Here is a 17,772-nt window from a genome sequence, read left to right on the forward strand (position 1 = left end):
AAAATAGTGTATTTGCTCCAAAAATAACCTTTATATTATTGCTTCATTTTTGCCTATAGCCTCAGTACCTTTTCTGTATGGAATTCTGTATCAGATACACAGGGTTACAAACAGCATGTATGGATCAGATTATTTTCCAGTTCATCGGCTCACCGTGGGCCTTACTCTGTTAGTTACCTTGCCTCTGAACCCCCACTCACATCCTAAAGACCCTTCACTCCACAGCTTAGGCTAGCAGCTGTGAACACAGAATGTTTTATACATTACCTTTTGGACATTTTACTATATCACAATTTTACCTACTTAAGAGAAAAGGCATGCTTAGTCACTTAGTCTGGTGAGTGCTAGGTTCTTGAGTTATTTTTCTTTTTACCCCCCACCCCCCCCACCCCTTTTTTTTTTTTCAGTTGGCAGAATAATTATTTTTGTAGACTCTCTTTGGAAAACAGATTTAATTGGAACACTGCTCAACCTTTAGACCTCCGGTTCTGCAAATATGATGGATATAGGCCAAATTTTAAGGGATTTTATTTGTTGACCTATAATGGGCACACTGTCAAGCCAGCATAGGAACACTGCAGATTTTTAATTTTTTTTGAAAAAATTAAACTGTATTCAACACTTAGCTACAGTGGCTGCTTACTTCCTGGGACAATAAACACCAGACATGTAACAGTTCTCTTTTTCACTTACAATATTTATGCAGTGATGATGGCTACTGGCCTCAACTACAGACCAGGACCCCATGGTGTTAGGGTCCGTACAAATATGGGTACAAAAGACATGAGCAACACCACCATCACCCTCCTCTGCCAAAACCATATTCAAGAAAAGAATTCATAGCTTCCTCTACCATGCAGTTTTTCCCTGTGAATGCATAAAGCTTGAAATTCAACTGAAGTATGAAAACACCAACTTTTCTTTTTGCAGAAAACACAGGAGTGATGTTTTTTATTTCATCGTTTGTTTTTTATAACCTTTGAAAGAGTTAGGGCTTCTGTTTTATGCTTCTGGGTTTGCTTTGGTGTTTTTCTCCCCCCCCCCCCCCCTTTTTTTTTAAAAAACTAAATCTTAATCACCAGTTCTTCCCAAAGGTCTAATATGGCACAGCACAGTTTGTTCTTATCTGGCTAAATGTGGCTGCAGTGTGTGCAAGCATGTATGTGCCTCTGTGTGAACAGCAATGCATGACTTCAGCACTTACGCTGGAAGAGTTACATGTGTTGTACCAACTGGAACAATTTCCATGGACTTTCCCCAGAATTTGTTTTTCCATCTTACATCTGAAACAGGAAGAGGAAAAAAAAAAAAAGGACAGGTTTATAGGAATTCATAAATCACAGGAATTCATTCATAGGAATGGATAAATCAATCTATTTCTGCGTTCCACTTTCTTTTCAAGAAGTGCAAAATAACATGGTGCAACAGAATAAGAGTTCAAATAATGCTGTGGACCTTTAAACATGGGTTTGGGTTTTGCTTTTTTTTTTTCATTATATTATTGGGTATTGAAATAACAAAGGAACAGAGGTTTAAAAGTCCTCTCTGAAAAACTTTTTCAAAAGACAGAAATTTGAAAAAGTTATAGACAGTATATATTTCTCTGCAATTCAGTTGCTAGTGAATGAATGCAGACATTTCCAAAGAAAAAAGCAGAATTTCAAATATAAATATATAAGAACTAAGACCATCCACAGTGAAGAAGAAAATGCTTCAAAGGGCACAAAATTGCAGAGGGATTTAGTCCAACTTCCTCAGTAAGTTTAACTGGCCTTTTAAAATCTTGTTTGAATCACAGAAAGATGTGTCTAAGTCTCACATCATTTCTCAAAAAAAAAAAGATGAGAAATTTCAATGCAAGTTTAGCAAAATTTATTGAGCAAAAACATCTGGAAGAGAAAGAAACATAGACAGAAAAGCATGGCAGAAGAGTATAGAGTTAAATTGGGCTAGATAATCAGGCAGTAACTTTCACAGTAACTTCAGAGCTTAGGGGAATAGTATCCTTGCTGTATTAAGACACTAGGAACTCCATTCTCTGTCCAATCCGAAAAAAGAGGGAAAAATTCATCTCTAGTCTCAAAAAGATGCCAGTACTAACACAAGGAGAACAAAACACTGTCTCCTATGCAGTTGTGGGGGGCGAAGCTGTTATGCTGGCTGTGAGATAGATGCTCAAACCGTAGGTAGGAGATTACACATCTCCTCAGTATGTATGTGCAAGTGATAGGACTGAGCCACACCAAGCTGCCTACTATTGCAAAGGCTGGAATGGGACATAGGGCAGAATTCCTCATGGAAAAAAAATTATCCTTTTCTTATCACTTGAGAGAAGGACCTTCTGGTTTATTTGGTTTTGGAGTTTGCTGCTGGGTCAGCATCACCCGGCTGAGTTAAAATGTATTATTAGACCGTGTTATGTTCTAAGTTTTCGTAAATGGCAAAGCTGTCCCACAGAGATAAACATCTTGGGAACCAGTGTGCAACCTGATCATGCAAAAATTTTAGGACAAAGTGTTACTTCAAAGCTATGCCCAGACTAATTCAGGCACAGATGTTGTAATAGTTGGAACTTTGTATTCTGCATTTCCATTGTTCATGTGTCTACACTCCTCTGCAAAAGCAGATTCAGCTTTGTAAGTCTGGGAAAACAATTTCCAAAGTAACTGTCACTGTCAGAACCCAGTCTTCTGGCTCACTAGAGATGATCAAAAAATTTTTTGGTGGTGAAACAGATGAACTAAAGTCAGCGTCTGGTGGGATGACAGAACTACTCTGGCAACATTGCTGAGGGCTGTCTCCTTTTCAGCTGAGGAGATAATATGGTAAGTGAAAAGATCTTTACACACAGAAAGAAATTACCTCACTGGAAAGCTACCTTTCTGATTAACTTGATGTTAACCTTTCCGTGTAAGTTAATATAGCCCCATAAAGAGAGGCCACAGCATTTACAAATTGCCTTTGCATTGGAAAAAAATCATTGTCTAGATCTCCCATCAACTCAGTTAGCCACATTTAAACCCAAAACAACAAAATCCCTGCTGCACCCTGATTGAGTCTCCTGTGCTCATCAAGACCAAATCTCACACTCTCATTGATCAGTCTCAGCTCTCAGCTCTACAGAAGAGCTTTGTTCTCTAAAATATTTGAGTGACAACAGTTGTCAAGATCTGTTAAACAAATCAGTTTCACAAGTTGTTGTTAAGACAGGCTGCTATCTAGTCTTATTTATGCAGTATTCAGTAACTGAATACATTTTTGGTCATCTCTGCTTTTTAGCTGAGAAGAAAAGGCCTCATGTCCCTGTATTTGTTTACAAAGCAAATTATTACATTGAATAATGAAACCCAGACTAATGACAAAGTTCCAATTTCTGTTCAGTATGGCTCCACCTGTAATAATTAAGTCAGCAGAGTCAATCATAACAGAATTAAAGGTACATTGTGAATCGACAGATCTGGGTGAAGGATTTTAACTGAGTTAAAAGGCATAATTGTGTTCTGTGTACACTCCAGAAATATCTAACCACACAGGTACTGTGGCTAGCTGACATCTTCACCAGCATTACACAGCTCCAAAATACTTCTTTTGAAACACCATGTTAGTAGAAAAATAGCACAGAATCTTACATGCTATAATAATGCCAGCAGAGAAAGACAAGGTAAATATATTTATCATTGCTGTTATGCTCATATTTGGAAATTATTTTCAGAACAGGTTTACAAGATCAGGATTTAACTTGTGTTTTTTCAAGCTGTGTTCCATCTTGTTTGTTTTATAAATAACTTGAGGTACAACTCTCCTTTATTAAGAACCCCCTCCCCAGAATAAACCTGATTTTAAAGAAATGCAGATATTTGTACATGAAAAGAATAATCATTTAATATTTTATATATATACATATATATATATATAAACATCCAAATAAGAGGCATGCAAGTAAGCATAGGCTGACATTTCTTAAAGCCATTCTAATACACTTTAAGCAGGGAATTTCAGCTTTTCCCAGTTTCTGGATATTTCATGTTAGACATACAATTAAAATATTACAAACACTGTAAAAGTAAATGATAGACTGAAGAGTTACCTTGCCAAAAAGCAAAATTCACAGATTCAGCATGGCATGCAGAAATAGGCGGATGGTGACTGACCTAATAGCAAGGCATGAACGGGGAAGAAAAAGGATGGACATATTAACACTTGAACAGTCATTTTGGTTTGGGTTCTTTTTTCCCCCACCCCCTTCATTTTTTATTCATTTACAATTTGAACATTTACTTTCCCTTTGCAGTTGTGTCCTGGAGGGGGAGTCAGTCAGATCAATAAGGTACTGAAACCTAAGAAGCCTTCAAAGAAATGGGAAGCACTTATTTTAAAAGGCTTGTTCATCAAGTGAAAATCTACCTGTTTTGCACATCGACTCTAAGGTGATAATTACACTTACCCTTAGGACTCTTTGTATATTAACAGAAGCTGCAATTTGGGCACACAGACACACACCCCACCCCACCCCCCCAAAAAAAGGTACAAATAAACGGGCCAGTTTCTTCTGTACAGTAAATACCCACAAAATCCTAACTATGAGGGAGGGGACAGAGATCAGCCTCTCTGAAGGGGCCACAGGTGGAGAAATCGAGCCACGAAATTCCATCTAGCAACCCCTACTAGTGCAGCAGTGATACTCCAGGTGTTTCTAGTGCAAAACTCTAATCACACACTGCATTTTATCAGCTTTGGGTAGTAGCACATACATGAATTAGGGCAACCACCAAAACAGTGAAGCAAAGACTGTGAGTAAATAAACAAATACACAATGCAGACTGTTAAAATGAAATACTAAATAATAAAGTAACTGCACAAAGTGAAAGCAGCCACTCCTCCTTGGCTGTAAATTCTGCCTTCTGGATGAACATGACTAACAACTGACCAGGACCAACTCTTTGATGTGCAGTGCTTACTGTTCTTTTGACAAAGACAACTTTATTTTCAAGTCAAATTGCTATTTCCCACTATGAATTTAATTTCTTAACCATCTACATGGCTCAAATGCAGTTTTAATTTTGTCTTTGTTACTCATTTTGCAAATCTGTTATCGAGCATTTTTTCCGCAGGCATTGTTATTTATGTAACATCCTCTACTTGGTTTAAAAAAAAAAGAGAAGAGTACTAACTACTCTCAGCTATGCCATAATCCACCACAAGCAACACTCTCACATGCTGCACCCAGATTAACCCCAGATGTCACTATAATTCATGGGTTAAATTTAGCTCTCACTTAAACTGTTGTAATTCCAGAGTAAGGTCATGATGCTAAAACAGTTATTCTAAACTCACTCTGGTAACAGAACAGAATCCGTTATTTTATACATTTTGCCTATCCCATGGATTACCTACTACCTGCACTAACAAGTTATCTAAAGGAAGCATTAAAATGCTGGCACAAGCAGTAAGCAACAGCTCCCGATGCAAAGAGAAACTTTAATTCTTGCAAAGCTGCATGAAATTTCTTTCCTCCTGTACCATCCTCCCTTCCTAATAGTCCTCCACCCCCATACTATTACAGTAACTTAACTTTACCACACATCACTTATTGCACATATTAGAACAACAGCTGTCAACAGCCCAAGCCCCGTCATGTATTAAAGTTCCTCTTTAGAAAAAGCAGCCTTTGTACTGATTTATCCAATATTCAGGGGAAAATCTCTTTTAATTCAATCTAACATTTACGCTCAGTACCGACCTTTATTCACCACGTTGTTACTTCAGTTTGAGGTTACATTGGTAACTTCAGTGCTCTATACACATCATCTTAGAACTGAAGCAACACAATGAAGAACCAGATACATTACTTGAACTTTAAATGTGATTCTTGCTTTGACTGTTTTGTTCTCTTTTTTTCCTTATTTTTACTAATGCCTGTGCACATTTCCCCGAGACTAAGGAAAGATCACATAGCACTCCGTTTGGTCTGTTGTAAAGCATAATGTACAAAATGTTGTATCTTCAGAGACTGCCAAAACCACTTTTCATTTCCTAAAGGAAGCCTCTTAGAAGGCTTTCTCTGATCAAATTTCTAGGTCGTACACCCTTGCACACTGCACATTTTATAATTATTTTTTTTGTTATGTCTAGACATAATGAAGCAGCTTTCAATCATTCTTATTCTGCTAGGCATCAGATTATTTAGTTTTGCCTCTTTTTAACATATGACTCAAGCTTAGCAATTTTGGTAACTTGGCTGGTTTAAGTTTAGTGTTTTTTAACCATACTTAATAATTATTCTCCTATTGGGGAATTATTTTCATAAACACTCAGACCTGGATATGTTGTATACATCCTTCACCTACTAAGCTGTGGTACCAGGTTTGAAAGGCTTAGCCCACAAAGTGTTTGGACAGGAAGCAAAAATAGTCATATTGCCGTAGAAAATACTAGTGGCTGATTGGCTCACACAAAGGGTATATTTGTTATAAAAAAAGATATTAAATAGCTGAAGATACAGTATTTTTAATGATCACACACAGAATATTATGACAAGAATGTGAATGCTTGTTGCAGTCCGGATCAGATTTCAGCATAGAGAACTGCACTCCACTTAACCAAGTTATCCAGTTACTGGAGTAGGCAGCCTGCCAGCCTTGGCTTCTCGAGTGTCAGCTGTTGGTTGTCACGTCCCATCCCAGAGTTAGCAGACTTTCCTCAAAAAACAATTTCCTTCATTTATAATTCTGCAGCGTCCCTTGAGTTTTTCTGGGCTCAGGTCATGTAAACTAGTTTTGTATTCTGCTATTAATTCCGGAGGATTCCAGCCATGCATTTAGAATGAGGCAGTGTATCAAGTAGCAAATCTAAAGGCTGCAGCATACAATACCTGTTCTGCGAAGAACTGGAAACCCTTATCTTCACGAATACATTCATAGGTTTCCCCAAGCACAGGATTAAATGGCTTACTTCCAGCTCGGTAGTAACTGGATGCATACGCAGAGACTGCAAATGCAGCTATATACACCTGGGAATAACATACGTTGAATTTTGATTAATTAATTTACCGCAGCCATGCACAATTTTTGCTATACATTCTGATTTAACAGAAGGGGGAAAAAATGAGGCCTTATCCTGACATCAGGTTCTGTATTTTTCCCATAATTTGCAGACTACAAACATGTGTGCCTCCTGCAAGCTAAGCACTAGCTCGGACATCAGAGAATTATTCACATTCAGTGGTCCAGGGATGGAATTATTACAGTCAGACACTGCAAATTTCAGCAACTTGGAACAGCATTTCTGAAAACTGTTTGAAACAGCTTAGCATCCTGCAACAGTTCAAAGCAGTAACTTTAAAAATCTAACTTAAAAGTTAGATTTTGTATTATAACTGGCTTTCACAGTTACGGTTTGTGAATCTATGGATCTACCAACTGTTCTTTTTCTCAACATGGCACAGGAAGTATTGGATGAGTTTTCACCAAGTATGCTATTGCTAATGCAGTTTGAATTATCTGCTGTGTGCTATTCATGTGCTAATCATGAAACTGTTCTTGATTATGACTGAGACACAGGTAACCCTTCCAAATTTTTGCAGTCAACTCAAGCATAATTCCTCCTAAACATGACGAATTAAAATTTGGTGTTGTTTGATTTAGGTCTCTTTTGTACCATTTTTCTCCCTTTTCATTCCCTTTTCCTCATCTTGTGAAAGTGTAGATGGTCTCCTTTCAGGATTTCAGAAACTGAATCCACTTCAGAATGGCTCTCTTATGAACTATTGCAATTACTATGCAACCACTAGCACTAATTTTGCCTCAGGAGTTTCTCCAAGGCAAAGAACACTCCATTCTGAGGTGATTTCCAGATGCTTGGGTGTGGGAAGGAAGGAAAAGGTTTATTTTGACTCCCATATGAACAACTATTGCTCATTTCCTTTTCCTTTTAAGATATGTTCTCAAACGAACAAAAAAGGCTGTGCACCAACCCCCCCAGTTAATAACCATACCCTCTGTTCTGAGGACAGACACGAAACTGTAACTCTTGCGGAGTGTCAGAACGGAGCAAGAGGCTTTTCAAACAGTATTCATAACGTGACTATTTACATTCATTAATAACCTCATTTTAGGGTAAATAATAACCTCCCATTTAAGAGAATTTAGAAAGGTTTTAACCTTTTGTTTACGGGTTTACATATTAAGTAGCTCTTATGCAACTGGAAGCAGAACAACTGAAATGTGTTTTTTCTTTTGCCAAACACTGAATTTCAGGTTCTGCACTGGCAGAAGATGACACTGTTACTATACCTAACATACATTCATATTGCCTAGTTTTGAGAACCTGAATATTTTGACTCAACTCCAAAACTTCACAAAACCAGTTAATAAAACAAATGGAGCTCGTTTGGTTAATACAAAGGTATCACAGTAGTGTAGGGCTGGAAGATGAGGCATCCTCTATGCACAACTGTGTTACCAGATTGGACATCCTTAAAAAAAGGATATACTGTAACTTTCATACTCAAGAGGGAAGTATATTAGTTCACAACCCCCTTCTTTTTTTCTGTAAATTTTTAATCTGACAGAGTATGACCTGCAAAACAGAACTAAACTACTGCTTTGCTTAACCTTGCTGTCCAGCAAGGTACTTGAGGAAAGAGATTTTCTGACAAAGCAACAGAAATTACGCAGAAGAGTCTAAAACAGTGGGTATGTAAGTATGTACAGACACGTTTGGAGAGTCTTCCTCTCTCAGCTGGGAGAAAAAGAAAAATGGAACAGAACATCTTAATTTCTTTGGCAGACTGTTTTCATATTTCCTTTGTTCTAATTACATTAAATGTTACTAAGTATTTGGAATAACATATTTACCATCCGTTCAAATGGATTAGGTGTATGTGCTGCTTTATCTAGTAGTTCACTGTACTCCAGCTCCTCGCAGAGACGCTGAAGGGTGTTAAGTGGCTCATTTAATTCAACAGGCATGGCCACTTTGGAGAGATCCTTTCCTATGTTATTTCTCAGGATATTCCATAGGCTGATGTTACTTGTATTAGGACACGGAGCTGGTAAACATGTTCTCCGTTTAGAATTGCATCCGATTCCACTTTCAGAAATACAGTCTGAAAAGGAAGGAAGTGGCAAAATAAGTCAAATCACTGTTTACTTAGTTTCACCCCTCTGCAACATACATTAAAATGCAACCATCTTTTTTCTGCCAAAACTTCCTTCCACTCTCACAATTCATTCACATATTTCATTTGTGGTTTGAAGATAGCCTGTTATAAAAATGATAAAATTAAGAACAAGATTTTAATTTCTGTATGTTAACTGAGATAAATGCCAGGTACAAAAGATGCATAAAAAATTACCTTCCTTCCCCTTAAAGGCCATAAGAAGGCTCAGGCTTTCCACTGAATTTGAAAAAGTAAATATTATAACTATTTTATTTGTAACAGAGATGGATTTCTATGTTTAAGGAACATAAAACCTCCCTTCTTGACAGAGTTCCAATTAAGTTGACACTTCTCAGAAGGCAAGGCGTAACTTACAGATCCAAGCATAATAACAACTCCTACCTACTTTTTCTGCTTTTTTGAATACTCCTATCAGGGAAATTTACTGCACCACAGATTTACATGCAGACTTTTCCACAGTATTTATAATTTTAAAAAATTTAGTGATGTTAGGTTTTAGATACACCCATAATTTGGTGAAGAAATGGCCTGCTTTGAAGGTGGAAAAGCTGATGCAACTGTGAAGCTATATGTTTGCTGAAGATAAAAAAAAAAAAAAAAAAGGACTCATGTCAAGAGTCTTTGACATGAATATCTGAGGTCTGTGTTCCTATGTCAAAGCAATTGGAACAGGATAAATAGTTCTAAGCATGCCATGAAATGATTTGTGGCAGGGTCAAAGCAGAGCTACAAGCTTCTGCAACAGGCACTAGTCTGAAGTTACTACGTTGCTTATCTGTACAACAATCTCATTTCAGAGAGGAATACGGTTGCCACTACAAGAACGTATTTTATCTTTACACGCTCGTAGATACACCTAGGAAGCTTCTGCCCTAGAATCAGTCACCATTTGGAGACATTCAGGCATAGCCCCAGTCTGTTAACCCCTGTCCTCATCGGGCTTTCCTCACACAGCTTTGTCTTGGAGGAATTAAAACAGCACTGAGCAGCACATTTTTTCTGTGCTGTACATACCCAAAGAATCTCTGCCCTTACAGGCATGATTTCAACCAGTGTTGCCTCTGCTGGTCCATTGACATAAGCACAATACCAGCAATGCTTCCAGCAGCGACAAAGTACAGATAATCACACGGGCAAATTTCTCCTTCACTGTCACGTATGCTAGCCCATGCCTCAGACGGATGCTTCAAGTGTAATCAGCAGTTCAAAATTTTGAGGAAGAAATTTCCACCTTTTCTGCCACTCAAACTAGAGGTCCTAAAACTTCATATGACTAAGTTACTGTAACAAGGACAGGGGAACTATTTGCAGTCTACTGCCTATCTCTTTTTGCATAAAAACAGCAAGGGCACTATGAATCAAAAACTCTACCTTAAATAGGTATACTGTTAACAGTTAGGAGGTAGACCTCTATACTTTCCCCTTGAAGGAATTTATTTAATATCAGAAGAGGCCATAAAGATACCTTCTTTGATACCTCAGGAATGAGGGGATGCCTGTAAAGGAAGGAGGTAAATGCTAAAAATTTATCCTTGTTCAAAAGAGCTCTCTGACATGGAATTTGGCTATGTCCTTTGACAGTTTCTAATTAAAAGCAGAGTACCAGCCCATTAATTGGGTTAAACTGGTGATAAAACAGAGTGGAGAGCAGCTAAGATATTCAGATACCAAATTTTCTATAAAGTGAAGTTTGCCCACCCCACTATGAGAAGAAAAGTCTGTGCAGTTCTGGTTTAAAAAAGCTGTAACAAATGGCCAGCAACAATACTGGAGGAGATTGTGACCTCCAGCTAGACTCAATGACTTTTAAGGCCAGACTGAACCATTATCTGGTCTGCCCTTCTGCATTACAGTGGCCAGAGGATTTTATCACAATCCTACAATTTACGGTTCAGCTAAAGCCCTGCAGGAAAAAAAAAATAAAATATCCAGTTTGCTATTAATGGGAGTGGCAGGGTGCCCAAAGCACAGAAATAGCAGGTACCAGAAGGATGTGGAGGTGCTGCTAATACGGAGGAGCTTCAGTGACAGTCTTTGTTACAAGATGAACAGTCATACTAGTACAGTTTTTTAAGGTCCAGATCATGAGATAATCAACCTGTATTCTTTCCTGTCTTTCAAAAAAAACAAAAAAACCACCTTAATTTTTAAACAATTACACAATACAACAGATCTCCAGGCATTTCAAACTACCCAAATTCACAGGGATCCACTGGTCCTTGGAGATGATCGGGAAACAGCTGCTGGTAAGCAACCACTGTTCAGAATTTATGAAGATAAAAATGTATTGATAGAGTGAGAAGACCATTGTGGTTAGCTGAAAGGAGTTGAAGGCACAAAGCCAATTAGTTTGTTATGACCAGTTCTTCTCCCTCTTTTTTTGATTCTGTCTCGAATTAGCAAGACAGTTAAATAAGCATATGTACTAAACAAGACTATCATGATTAAAACATGCAAAAAAATAAATCCTTATGGTCATACACCAGGCCTGCCAGCGTGTAATTATTCTCATGTTCCTTTAAACACAGTTCTGCTACAAACAACAGAACTCTGAATGTGGTTGTTAAATTGTAGACTAAAAAAGACAGACTGACAAGAAGAAAATTACTTTTTGACAAAAAAGAAAGCAGCTAGGCCTTGCTACTTTGAAAAATCCTGTGGCCATGAAAGTAACTGAAAAGGAGTGCGAGTTGCACCAAGGAAGCCAAGAAAATAGGTGTTTCTTTGCTGATGCAGAACCGCCATCCTGTTTAAACAATGGTACCCAGGCCCTGTTAAGGAGATTAGCCAGAATGTCCTGTTCAAAACCAATCTGAGGCTGTAAGAGAAAAAACACAGGCTGTTTACATCTCAAAACCTGTAATATCAAATAATTTCTAGTAAGAGAAGAAAAAAATATCCCAAACAAAAAGAATCAAAGAAAATTCTCAAAACATGTTATAATAAATCACTGAACTTACCTAAAGTTTGTCTTTCATTCTCCATGTCATTGCTTAGGTTATCTTCTGAGACATTATCACTGATATCACTTACATATGAGTCATCATCTGATACCTGAGGTGGGTTGAGGAAATAAACAAGATACATCAGTCATTAAAATAACCCCATACGCACATGAAAATTGTGACTTTCCACTGCAATTATTGTTTTAATAGATTTGAACTGTTTAAGGTATGTTTCAGTATTACAGGAAAGTACTAAAGTCCTACAAAGACACAATTGAGCTTGGGAGAGATCACCATCACTGAAAATTCAACTATTATTTTAGTGGAGACATGTTTCATCTTCTTGGCCCCACAGCTAAGAAGGCTTTCCTCATATCAAAACTCAAGGTGCTTTTATAGAGTTTGAGAGAGGTGAGAAAAATGAGCTAAAACATTTCAATACGCATGACATCAGCCCCAAGGTACCTACAGGTACCACAAGGACAGGTATCAATATATATTATATATTTCTATGATACAATTTCTTTTCTTACTTAAAATACAATTTAAGCACCTGTATAATGACTCAAGGCAGACAGTACAATATATGCAGTATCTGCAGACTAACTACCAAACTGCCATTTGCCCCAATGTGCATGTAAGACTTCTTCATAATAATTGTTACATTTTACTACATGTAAAGAGGCAATGACAACAAATAAATATATGCAGCACATTCACTTGTAAATGTTTTGAAGATTTTCATTTTCTGGCAGTCATCTGATGTGCAGTTAGTGCTCAGAAAGACCGCACGTCAAGTAGCAGATAAGAGACTATATCGGAATGATGTCAATCTTAATGCTCAGACCTCATTTTCTGAAGAACTAGCAGAGAGCAGGACTTCCTGTGCATCAAAAAATTCTGTGAGAGAGTCAGCTATAGACAGTCTGCTTTCATTTGAGACCTGGTGCACCAGACCTCTGCTTTCTTCTCTCGAATTTTCCTGTTTAAAAGAAATAAAAAGTTTTGAGAGGAGTACCACCACACATAGTATTCATGCCTGCTATTCCACAGTCACATAAGGTAAAGAGCTGTAACACACTGGGAGAAGATTGCACATGCTGTTCTCGAATTTAATGAAAGGTAGCATGTGTTTCATGGAGGGATTTAAAACCAAAGTAAAACAGACCGAAGAGAAGAAGAAAAAAAGAAGGGGGGGGGGGGGGGGGGGCACGGGGAAGGCAATGCATATTCAGTAAATCAGTTATGGCCCTGCATGTACTTTTTCCTGAGGTAAAAAGTGTGTAAAAATGCTTTGATATTTGAGTGATTTAGCCAGATATACACAAGTGTATCATCAAAAAGCCCCAAAAGAACAAAACTCCCACCTCTTTATATCGTATCCTAGATTTACATTCCTTTCTGATCTAACAAATGAATTAGTCTTTGCCTCCCAAGCCTGGCTGAATGCAAAGCCTGAGGTGCAGTGGCATACAAAATTCAGAGGGGCAAAGTTGCTTTCTACATAATAGCAATGCTTTCCTAGCTCTTTTTCTTCACTAGATAATTTTCTGTGCTGTGCTTTGGAAAGCTTTCCTTCATATCTACACCTAAGATAGCTCCATGTCAACCAAACCCAGCATACTAACAAAGCCATGTAAGGGTCATTGTTTTTGCTGCTGCAGGCACGTTTGGCTGTCACAGAGATCCCGGCAGCTCCTCCCACAGAAGGCATAAGCAGAGTTCCAAAAGGTGGCCTAGCAAAGGTGGAGTGACCAGCAAGACTCGTTTCATTCTGTGGATGCAGTAAAAAACTTGAGGAACGTTGTGCACTATTGTTTTCCCTGATAACTCTACCAACACTGGTGGGAAAAGGGCTAGCTGGCCCAAGGGAGTGTATTAACTGCTCCCAAGTTTTTCTGCATGAGAGGTTTTACTAACCTGTAACCATGACTGCCTTATCATATTTTTGCAGGAATTGTCGTGTTTTACTTGCAGAACAACACAATGAACAATCTGACAAGTCTACAATCAAACTGACAAATCTTCTTGAAAAGTTTTTCTGCTGGTAGATTTTACTATAGCATGGAATGTTATTCAGTATGTGCTGATAACGGTGACATGGTAACACCACAAACTTATCACACAAAAGACTTTTTTTGTTGGGTTTGGGGTTTTTTTGTTTGATTTGTTTGTTGTTTTTTTTTTAAATAAAATACTTCTGATACAGCAGCAGGAAAAGAAGAAACCTCAACACTGTCTCTTCTGTGGGAAGGCATTTACACTAGTCTACAAGTACCAAAAAAAAAAAATCTTACATACATGAGCATTGCTGCTGGGATTGTTTCCAATACTATTTTGAACCTGAGAAGGAAAGTGAGCAGAAAAGGCTCATAAAAGAACAGCAGATATTTAGATCTACCTTCAGATTATCTTCTTTCATGTTCCCGCTCTGGCACGATAAACTACAACATAAACTGCCCAACAGACAAACTAAACTTTTACCTTATGCACAGGCTTGAGATACTAGTTTATACTGCTTCAATTTTCAGGTCTATCATAGCAACTGATGTATCATTTACAGCCAATTTTTGTGCAGTGGCCCTGTCTTCCTCACAGCAGCATTACTGCATCACAGTCCTCAGACAAATCTAAAATGAAACTTCTCCAGTGTAAGTGATTTCATCCTTAAGTTCCATCCCAAACCATGCCAGAGGGAATTTGTGAAAGGACCTTTTGAAAGCTATTTTGGGAGCGGGGGGGCATATAGTAGACAGAACAAGTTTCAGAAATAATCCATTGTCATTGCAAGGACCTCCACTAAATAAGAAAATAAAGAACTCCTGAAGTTAAAACCCAATGCATTAATGCTTGTCTGGATAGCAAGTTAAGTGCGGTTCACATTCTCATGGGACTAAAAGCAAAAAGCATTAGAATGATGAACTACCTTAAAAAAGAAAAAAAGAACAGCTAAATATGATCAAAACACAGCTCTACCGAAACAGATGGAATGACTAAACTATCTTTAAAAATAAAAGGAAATAATAAATTATATATAACTCAGCATTACATCCACTCAGGTTTTAATGAAAGACTTATACTACAAGCACAGCAGAAGTTTCCGTATGAGTTAACGTTTAGGAAAATCCATCAGAGATAACACAGTTCTTGCTTCCCTCGCTACCACCATTAACACCTAGATCCTATGACCTATAAATACACTAGATTCTGCATTCTGCAGCAAGCCAAAAAAACTGTCTGAACATCAGTACATATCAAACTGGCTAACTGGATATGCAGAAGACTCCCTGGCTTCACACAAACCAAAATAAATGGCTGGAAGGGCTCTGGTACATCTCATTTCTTTGAACCTTCCATGGAAATGTCTGATAGTTGTTCTAAAGCTCACATGATCCACACTGGTAGCCAGTGTTCCAGGCTAACAATATTTAGACAGGCAACAAGGAGCTACAGAACTTGAAAGTTAACAAGGGAATAACGAGGAGAGAAACAGTAGCATGAGGGTAACAAGGCAGCAGCTCTGTTCATGCTGAACGGGAAGCAGACAGGAGGCGAGGGAGAACACCAGCAACCAGTAGCAAAAAGCAATTAGAAGTGTGCTCAGGAAAACTGCTCACAAGAGAAGTCTCTGAAATCAAATGCTGCACAATGCATCACCAGAAATGACTCATAGCCATGACAGTGGACTCATTTTACTAACACTGTACACCATACAGAAGACACAAAGAACAGGACAAAATGCAGCTATGCAGCACTGTCTAGAAGTAGGGGCTTGAGGAACACACATCACTGAAAGAGGAAATCCATACCCACCTTCACCAAATCTGGACTTGATTTTGCATTAGATGCTGAATCAAGGATCATAGATTCGGCATGTATTCTGCGTAACCGGTCTTTAAGATCTGTGTTTTGTGCTATTGCCTGGAACATTTAACAAAAATATCGGGGATATAAAGTTCTCTCAACTAACTTGAACATGGCTTTATTGTGTAAAAAGGGGCAAAGAGTATTATTTAAAGTGCAGTATAAAACACCACCACCACATGAGTTTTCACTGGTTCAGCAAATCATTTATTTACAAATGCTCCAGACCTTGTTCCTTATCTCTCAAATTAAAACTATTTTTTGTTCAGCATGAAGGAAAAGACACATAAATGGAGAAAAAAAGCCAAAGGTGGCAGGGATATTTCAAGTTACTAAGTTTTGCAAGCTAATTTAATGTTATAAATGAATTTTGTGCATCTTTTTTCTTTTCAAGCTCCCTTCCCTCATCCCTATCTCCAGCCTAGCCTCTCTCAACATTACTTCTTACTCTTGCCACATCCAAAAACATCTGAATTTCCCATCAGCCTGGTATAGTGACAGTTCCCCATGTCTTCCACTGACAGAGAAACAAGACTTAAATTCAGACAGGTACCTGTGTCCTCTCAGCTTATAATGGCAATGATCAGAATAAAAAGCCTCTACTGCAAACTCATGTTTGTTACAGGTTATTTACTCATGCTGGGTGCATCTGATGGACAGATGTCAGTTAGAGTAGACTTGTAGGAAGAGATTGCAACCCTGCCTGCAACGAAAATATCCCTGAAAGAAAAGATTGGGTTACTAATTTTGGAACAATATTGAAGACTTACTGCCCATTTTGGTGATCTGAATCAATACTAGGATGTGGAGAACCCTGCTGTTTACACATTCACTTTGTCCCACAAATGCTTCCAATTTCAACAGTAATTTTTTTTGGAAATAGTCTTGAGGGCAGGAAAGACAGTAAGCTTGAAGTGATAATGGAGAAGAGAAAGTAATTTCCGGCTTTCCATATGTGTGGTCTGAATTTGCCATACAGGCATATATCACTTCTGTGTCAAGTGTTCAAGTGGACAGCATTATGTTATACCCACAACATCACGTAAGTGCAAAAAAGAATTTACACAGCTTTGCTGTAATAGCATCTTCCAATTTGCATTGTTTGCTACAAAGTGTTTTCTTCCTTCTCTTGTCTTCTTCCTCCACCCAAAATAAAAATATTGTACTTTTCCCCATTCTGTATGTGCTTTTCTTAGACTGTGTGTAGGTCAAGGGTACTATCTTAGTGAGAGAGAAGCAGAGGCAGAGATGCTAATTTTGTGGTGGTTTATCTGCTTTAAATCTGTTTATTTTTCTTCCCCTGCCAGGCTTATGAGAGCAAAACAGACTTATGTTTGATAGCTTTCAACCTGTAGTCTGATTTTTTTGTTCCTCACGTACAGAAAACAACAGAAATGAACAACAACAAACACTATGTCAAAGTCATCAACACAGACTCTCTTGCAAGGAAGTCTTAGAAATATGCCAAGTTTATCATATCTGTGCTTCCATACATCTTCAAAGGAAGCCTATTCCTTTCTCCTACAAGATCTCTGCTGTATAGGGTGAGAAAATTTCTGTTGGCATCATGGCTTTACAGATCTGCAGGCTAAGAATAGCTCTCACAGATGTAAACCTCTGCTGAAACTGGCAAGGGTCACAGATGACTTCTGGATGGGCTACAAAAGGCTTATTAAGTATCAGGTAAGACCTAAAAGCATGACTTCCAAAAGATATTTAAAGGATGAAGACAGAAAACAGAATTTCACTGCGCAGAAAAAAATATTTATGCTAAGCTGTATT

At 38.0% G+C, this 17,772-nt stretch overlaps 1 protein-coding gene across 15 annotated transcripts in view; it reads right to left on the reverse strand.

Annotated features, from left to right (window-relative positions):
* OSBPL3 (oxysterol binding protein like 3) overlaps positions 1 to 17,772 on the reverse strand; it is a 90,286-nt gene that overhangs the window by 10,396 nt on the left and 62,118 nt on the right. For 14 of the 15 annotated variants that reach the window (XM_055804028.1, XM_055804029.1, XM_055804025.1 and 11 more), the window contains 7 exons: positions 15,940 to 16,047; positions 12,974 to 13,108; positions 12,142 to 12,235; positions 8,856 to 9,106; positions 6,872 to 7,009; positions 4,088 to 4,151; positions 1,205 to 1,283 (listed from right to left, as the gene is read on the reverse strand). In XM_055804028.1, the coding sequence (XP_055660003.1) occupies positions 1,205 to 1,283; positions 4,088 to 4,151; positions 6,872 to 7,009; positions 8,856 to 9,106; positions 12,142 to 12,235; positions 12,974 to 13,108; positions 15,940 to 16,047 (869 nt within the window). The remainder of the gene's footprint in view (positions 1 to 1,204; positions 1,284 to 4,087; positions 4,152 to 6,871; positions 7,010 to 8,855; positions 9,107 to 12,141; positions 12,236 to 12,973; positions 13,109 to 15,939; positions 16,048 to 17,772) is intronic. The other variant, XM_055804031.1, reaches the window with a different exon arrangement.

This window comes from Falco peregrinus, chromosome 5 (assembly GCF_023634155.1).
Source record: "Falco peregrinus isolate bFalPer1 chromosome 5, bFalPer1.pri, whole genome shotgun sequence".
Classification (NCBI taxonomy): domain Eukaryota; kingdom Metazoa; phylum Chordata; class Aves; order Falconiformes; family Falconidae; genus Falco; species Falco peregrinus.